This window comes from Borostomias antarcticus (assembly GCF_949987555.1).
Source record: "Borostomias antarcticus genome assembly, chromosome: 17".
Taxonomy (NCBI): domain Eukaryota; kingdom Metazoa; phylum Chordata; class Actinopteri; order Stomiiformes; family Stomiidae; genus Borostomias; species Borostomias antarcticus.
The window spans coordinates 22,671,080-22,678,579 of NC_140250.1; the positions used below are offsets into that span (position 1 = coordinate 22,671,080).

A 7,500-nucleotide genomic window follows, 5' to 3' on the forward strand; every position below is an offset into this window, starting at 1 on the left:
GGGCTGGGGTTAGGGCTGGGGTTAGGGCTGGGGTTAACGGGACTGAGACAGGACTAGGAACGGGGCTGGGAATGTGGGCTGGGAATGTGGGCTGGGAACAGGGACGGGGATGAGGGTGGAGGTAGGAGTGGGAGTGGGGACAGCGTGGGGACAGGGGACAGACCTGTGTTCAGGCCAAGGAGGTATGATAGGTGTGAGTAACAAAGTGACAACATTAACATCCTCTTTCTCACAGACAGAAAACAACATTTTCAGAAACCTGACCAACGAGCAGTACAAACGAATAAGGGAGGGTATCATCAAGTAAGATATCTTCTCCACTATATTGGTTCTTACTGTTGCGCGTTAAAACTACCATCAGGTCACGTGAAATGACACCACCATGAAATCCGTGCGTAGTAATCCATCGATCCAAGTCTGTTTATGGCTTTTTCCGGATTCCTATCTTAGATGCATACTGGCCACTGACATGACGAGGCACAACGAGATTCTGAACAAGTTCAAGTCCATCCTGCCCGTCTTTGACTTCGGCAACAAGGACCACCGAGATGTGGTGAGAGGTCTGAGAGGGACATCAGGTCTTTCACAACATCTAGTAATCAAGCAGTATCCACACATCCATGCCGTGAGCACGCAGGTTGACACGCAGACTGGTCCAGACTGGACTGACGCGGTCTGACGCAGCTTCCTGTTTCACCCTCTCTTCCTTGTCCAGCTGATGATGATCCTAATTAAGGTCAGCGACATCTCCAACGAGGCCCGGCCCATGGAGGTGGCTGAGCCTTGGCTGGACTGCCTTCTGCAGGAGTTCTACAATCAGGTGCCTCTCCAAGTACCCAGCAAATATGTACCATCGTAAAGGTTCGATCCACCCTCGTCCTGACCCCTGTCCTCGTCCTGACCCCTGCCCTCGTCCTGACCCCTGTCCTCGTCCTGACCCCTGTCCTCGTCCTGACCCCTGCCCTTGTCCTGACCCCTGCCCTCGTCCTGACCCCTGTCCTCGTCCTGACCCCTGTCCTCGTCCTGACCCCTGTCCTCGTCCTGACCCCTGCCCTCGTCCTGACCCCTGTCCTCGTCCTGACCCCTGTCCTCGTCCTGACCCCTTCGTCCGTCCCTCAGAGTGACATGGAGAAGCTAGAGGGTCTCCCGATCACGCCCTTCATGGACAGAGACAAGGTGACCAAGCCGTCCTCTCAGACGGGCTTCATCCGCTTCGTGCTCTTCCCCCTCTTCATCGAGCTAGCCAACCTCTTTCCCTGTCTGGAGGTGAGTGAGTGAGAGAGATACAATCTAAAATACAAAATTACAAGACCTCCAAAAATATCAGAAAATCCATCATCTCCACAACCTCTCGTCTACAGAACTTCCCAGTAAGGTATTGATGACTAATCAATATAAACATAAGAGAAATTTGCTTACTGTATTTATTAGGTCCTTAAATAAAGAAGTTGTCAGACGAGAGAATCGAAGGTCCAGGTTTTATTATAGCTTATGCAGAGTTGCCGTTGCAAAACAATCACAACAACTGAACCACTTTACTGTTACACAGCTTATAAGACATACGTTTCACATTCAGTCAGAATTAGGAAGGGCAAAAGACAAGACCACTCTCTATTGGACACACAGGATCCGCTACCATATCAGGAACACAGGCCTTGGTGGCATTAATCCAGATGTTGTGCAAGGCTACTCATCTTATCCTGCCAATATTCTTTAGCCCTCGGATGGTCAGTAAGAATAGCCTTAGACCTTTGGGGTCAAGGCACAGAGACATAGATACATAGAGAAACCCACTTCAGTATACCCCAACTCTATAGCTGTGTTCGGAATCGCTCCCTATTCACTAGATAGTGCACTATATAGGGCGTCAGCCATTTTGTTTGTAGTGTCCGAATTCTCCACGTAATTTTCGTTCCCTATATAGTCCACTATTTATTACCCACAATTCACCTTGATTTGCAGGGAACAGCGCATGTACCCTACATTTTCTCTGTCCCCTAGGTAGTTCACTACATGGTGAACCCTATATAGGGCATAGGGAGTGAGGGAACGAGGGAGCGATTCCGAACACAGCTTATATGACAACTGTTCTGTCCTTTACGTTACCCCCCAAGCAACACATCATAGACCCGGTGCAGAAAGCGCTGGACTACTACACAGAGATGGAGAAAGCCCTGGAGAGGGAGACACAGAGCCGAGCTCAGAGTGACAAAGCAGCGAAGGGGAAGGAGAGCCTGAACACAGCCGACAGCCAGAAGCCCCCTGGGACACTTTGAAACCAGCCACTCAGTGACGGACGCCTCGACGGACACCGCTGAAGAGTGGACCGCCTGCTGATCTAGAAGGAATAGGACATTGTATTTAGTTGTGCTTTTATTTGCTACTGGAGTGGGACATGTCTGTATCTATCTCCTCACAGAGGTTAAGTGTGATGTGTTTTTCAATGTCAACATTTCAATGGAGAACATTGATATGTACTCTAGGACTAGACATAACCAGGCCAATACATATATAAGTGGGATGTGAGACATGATATCCAGTAAAAGTGTCGGGTTACACTGTAACATTCTAGAGCAGGAGAGGGAGGTATGTGACATTGTTAACCTATGACATGTAGGGACTTGTTTGGTTCCACTGTTGAGGTAAAATATTGTTTGGTGGATCCCACCCCTCCACTCTCCTCTCCTCTCCTCTCCTCTCCTCTCCTCTCCTCTCCTCTCCTCTCCTCTCCTCTCCTCTCCTCTCTTCCCTTTTCCTCTCCTCTCTTCCCCTTTCCCCTCCTCTTCCCCTTTCCCCTCCTCTCCTCCCCTTTCCCCTCCTCTCTTCCCCTTTCCCCTCCTCTCTTCCCCTTTCCCCTCCTCTCTTCCCTTTCCCCTCCTCTCCTCCCCTTTCCCCTCCTCTCTTCCCTTTCCCCTCCTCTCTTCCCCTTTCCCTTCCTCTCCTCCCCTTTCCCCTCCTCTCTTCCCTTTCCCCCCCTCTCTTCCCCTTTCCCCTCCTCTCTTCCCTTTCCCCTCCTCTCTTCCCCTTTCCCCTCCTCTCTTCCCTTTCCCCTCCTCTCTTCCCTTTCCCCTCCTCTCTTCCCTTTCCCCTCCTCTCTTCCCTTTTCCTCTCCTCTCCTCCCCTTTCCTCTCCTCTCCTCCCCTTTCCCCTCCTCTCCTCCCCTTTCCCCTCCTCTCTTCCCCTTTCCCCTCCTCTCTTCCACTTTCCCCTCCTCTCTTCCCCTTTCCCCTCCTCTCTTCCCTTTCCCCTCCTCTCTTCCCCTTTCCCCTCCTCTCCTCCCCTTTCCCCTTTCCCCTCCTCTCCTCCCCTTTCCCCTCCTCTCCTCCCCTTTCCCCTCCTCTCTTCCCCTTTCCCCTCCTCTCCTCCCCTTTCCCCTCCTCTCTTCCCCTTTCCCCTCCTCTCTTCTTAGTTGTGCTTTTATTTGCTACTGGAGTGGGACATGTCTGTATCTATCTCCTCACAGAGGTTAAGTGTGATGTGTTTTCCCAAATGAAATTATTGTTGAAGGATTATTCAATGTGAAAAAATAACATAAACCTGCATGTGATCATTATACATGATTATTGACACCATTAGCTCTCCTTGAAACAGATTTATAAATGTGTTAATGCACTCATGTACTTGTTAATCTAGTTCTACAATGCCTTTGTTCAGATGAGGTAGGTTGTCTAACATTTCCTGTCACATAATTGTGTTTCACTGTATATCTCACACATAAAAGAGCATCTAACATATAAAAGAGCAAGTCTCTGTCCATATTGTCTATCCGTATTCTCCTCAGACTCCATCGCGGATTGAAGCCCCTGAACATTTTGAAGTGGAAAGGCCGTCACCATTACGTGCGGCAACATCTCTGATTGGTGGAGGGGGACGGGATGAGGACAGAATTCAAAATACAATTTGACAGTATTTGAGATACTGTATAATTATATAAAATGTTACATTACATCAACCATGTCATGAAAATTTTTTCATGAACATGATTTGTGGGGATTTATTGAGCAAGTATGCCAAACACCTAAAAATATTTGCGTTTCACAGGACAGCATACATTTCACAGGAGAGCATACTGAGACTGGTAAGATTACCCCATATGCTTCCCGTCTCAGAAAAACACTTTATCATAGTTTTTCCAACGCATTTACGCATGCCCCATTGACTTCCATTGTAGCCCAATGACATAAAAACGTCTGCGTTTGGATGGAGGGATTTTCTAAGAATGGTGTGGACGCGTTTTTTGTAAGCATGCGTTTTCAGAAATATCCGTGTTAGTGTGGATGCAAGTTCTGCTGCAATGAAGAAGGAAAACTCGAATACAAATATTTTTTGCAGAGATTCTAATCCTCAACATCGTGCAAGCCTTAAAAACGTTGTTTCGTTTCAGTATTGCAAATCGTTTTTAAAGCTTTCAAACAATGAGTTTAAACTTTTCACATTTTTTCATTTGCAGTTTCGAATTATGGCAGCAATTTGATTCCATCTATAATCTTTAGTGGGCCTGTCGTTGACTGTCAATTTCGCAATAGTGCCCGGCCCTGCTTATATCAGACAGGATTATAGGTTATATCCTTTGAGATATTCAGTCTAGGTACAAGAATCTGATGAAACAAACATGCATAATACACAAAGCATTTAACAATACTAATCAATATACTATGTAGAACTGTTAACAATTAGGTCATCACTCGGATTCAAAGCGCAAACTGGCTCCGGCTCAAGGAATGTATTGGAGCGGGAGGCGGTCTTGCGCATGCGCGTGGGCTCGGGTTCGACTACAGTGTTTCCTCGCCAGTGTTTCCGTGTGACCGTCCAGGGGCCTCATTTATCATTGAGGTACGCCTTCTTTTACACGGTCTTTTTCGCGAGTTCAGGCGTACGCCATTTGCCCCCCCCACATTGCGATTTATCAAGCCGTAAGGGCGAAAATTTAGTCGCCTTTCTCCGCGCTTTTGTAGGACACCTCTCCAGTTGGCGTACCGATTTACACGGTGTTCTACGCCCTTCTTGAACACAGGGGGAACTGGCGACGCCGGTGGTGCGTCGGTGAATTACTATGTTTGACGGAGAGAATAAGAGCGACAGTTCATGAACGCACAATCATGTAGGCTACTAGGCCAATTCAGCACCAACATATATCGCAATGCAAGATTAGACGTGTCCTCTAACCGGCTCATTCATGGTTCGATATGGATTTGTTCCCCAAACTGAACCTATGCGCTGTCCCAAACCCTTCCGCGCTATATGTCACACACTTAATGCAGGCACTCCATCAAACGGCAATAATTGACCAATTAGATTGTCATTAATATGTGATCATGTGGACCTGTTTGCTCTTTGGTAAGCATATAAATGACAGTCCTCCTGTGCGTAATGCGAGCCTAAATGAATCCGGCGCTACTCGGCCTACTGGCCGATAGAACTCCAAAGAGGTGACGGCGATGGCGACTGCACCCACATAAGGGCACCATCAGTGAATGAATACGTCTATGTGAATCGCTAAAATGTGCACACTAGAAATACCCAAATCATATGTGACGCCGACATGCTCATCACAAGTGTAGTGGCACGGTGGCCTGGCTCCACGCATGACTCATTCACCCTGGCGCACAGCAGGGTAGGGACTAGACTGGAGGCAGGCGCTGCGCGTGACGGCTGGCTTGTTGGTGTGTCCATAGCCAAGATACATATTCTTTGTCTTATTTACTTTTAATCTTTATTAGCATTTTCCATCCATACAACGACAATACAATAAAACATAAAAACCTACAATAACAGCTTATGGGTACATCCATCCATGCAGCTTTTTTTTCTTACTCAAATATGACAATTTTAATATAAGTGGTATCATCACATTTCCTTCTATAATCCATCCATTTATCCCATCTCCCTTCTAACTTTCCTTCCTGCATCCTCAATGCATGCGTGAACCTCTCCCTAACATACATCTCCTCCACAACACCCACCACTGCTCCTTGGTTGGGGGTTCCACCTTATACCAAGCCCTCGTTATTATCTTTTTACTAGCAACCAATAGTACTTTCACTAGGTATCTGTCCCCTCCTTGTACATCATCCCGTGTTATGTTTGCCAAGATATATATTCAAAGCTGATAAGAAGGTGGAGGAACTGGAGGTCATGACGCTGGAGGTGGAGTCTACAACTCGCGGGGGCACGACCGTCAGGTCCAGGACCACTGCAGACTCCCTCTCCTCTGAGTCCCACCCCACGTCAGAGTCTGGAGAAACAATTTCAATCATTTTCTTTGAGTTTGTCTGTGAACTTGATTATGCATTAAACATTTCATTGTGCAGCCATATTCATTTGATATGTTTTTCTGTTGGCAGCCAAATAAATGCTTAAGTGTGATTTACCGGGTGATTTAGATGAGAGTCTTAATAATGTGGTCTAACATTATGAAGTGGTCATCTGTGTTATCGTTCCCTGTTTTTGGTCCTGAATCAATCATAGCCTACCACAGAATGTGTGGAATGTTTGCTTTCCAACACTTTCAAATGTAGGCTCGTACAAATAGCTTACCTTCCGAAGATGATTTTCTTTCCTCGCGTGGACCTCACCAACAAGCACATGCACCTCCGTCTCCGAAAAGTTTCTCTTCTTTCCGCGTTTTTCCATAAACGTCTCGTCTGTCCTGCTCCACGCTATATTATGTCGGTTCCTTCCGGGGAATCCCCGTTGTTCGCTGTCATAGTTTTGACCATATATGGTTGAATTTGGGCGTGGAGGGGGCGGAACACGGGGCGCGTGCGCGTACGCTCTCCTCCCCGCCCGTCTCGGATTTACCGTGCAGAAAAGGGCATACGACATTTTTGATAGATCCGAAAAGCGTGTAAATATTCTCGTCGTACGCTACATTGTGCATTTTCCGCGTTTTCGTCGTACGCCCTCTTTTACACCTGAATTTACACGCTCTTTGATAAATGAGGCCCCAGCGGTGGACATGGCGTTGCAAGGCAGAGTCGCTGTAGTGACTGGAGCAGCTCAAGGCTTAGGAAAAGGCTTCTCTGAGATTCTTCTGCAAAATGGTGCACAGGTAAGACTAAAGGACAATAAATCAATGATGCCAACAAGTTAGTTTCATTGTATTTTTTGAGGAAGCAACTGTTTCATCATGTGCACACAATCATCATTGTTGCTGAACTTTGCTGTGTTTTAGGTAGTTTTGTTGGACGTCAATGAACTGGGTGGGGAAAAATTGAAGGCTGAATTTGATCATGAGTATGGGGCGGACAGAACGCTATTTGTGAAATGCGACGTTGAATCAGAAGAGCAGCTCAAAGGTAATTCCTTCCACACGCCATCATCATAATCTATAGATTATGAAGCTATAGCATCACCCCCTAAGTTTATCATTGGCAGATTGTAATCTATTATAGGCTATTTTTAGTTAGTCTGTTCATAAGTCACAGTGATCAGGAGTGTGATATGAGAAAGAATGATATGAGAAAACAGATTACTTGTACAGTTGAGTTAAATAGATAA

At 46.7% G+C, this 7,500-nt stretch overlaps 2 protein-coding genes across 2 annotated transcripts in view; both read left to right on the top strand.

The window, feature by feature from the left end:
• The window catches only part of LOC311320373 (high affinity cGMP-specific 3',5'-cyclic phosphodiesterase 9A), a gene marked incomplete at both ends in the record, with an annotated part of 6,102 nt that extends 3,826 nt beyond the window's left edge, over nucleotides 1-2,276 (top strand). Inside the window, 5 exons of the mRNA XM_084452104.1 lie at nucleotides 236-303; nucleotides 451-553; nucleotides 716-820; nucleotides 1,120-1,266; nucleotides 2,115-2,276. Of these exons, the coding sequence (XP_084308230.1) occupies nucleotides 236-303; nucleotides 451-553; nucleotides 716-820; nucleotides 1,120-1,266; nucleotides 2,115-2,276 (585 nt within the window). The remainder of the gene's footprint in view (nucleotides 1-235; nucleotides 304-450; nucleotides 554-715; nucleotides 821-1,119; nucleotides 1,267-2,114) is intronic.
• Nucleotides 2,277-6,953: 4,677 nt separating this feature from the next.
• Nucleotides 6,954-7,500, top strand: part of LOC311320374 (15-hydroxyprostaglandin dehydrogenase [NAD(+)]-like) — a gene marked incomplete at its 3' end in the record, with an annotated part of 4,286 nt that continues 3,739 nt past the window's right edge. Inside the window, exons 1-2 of the mRNA XM_084452105.1 lie at nucleotides 6,954-7,051; nucleotides 7,175-7,298. Coding sequence (XP_084308231.1) covers nucleotides 6,959-7,051; nucleotides 7,175-7,298 — 217 coding nt within the window. The 5' untranslated portion in view covers nucleotides 6,954-6,958. The remainder of the gene's footprint in view (nucleotides 7,052-7,174; nucleotides 7,299-7,500) is intronic.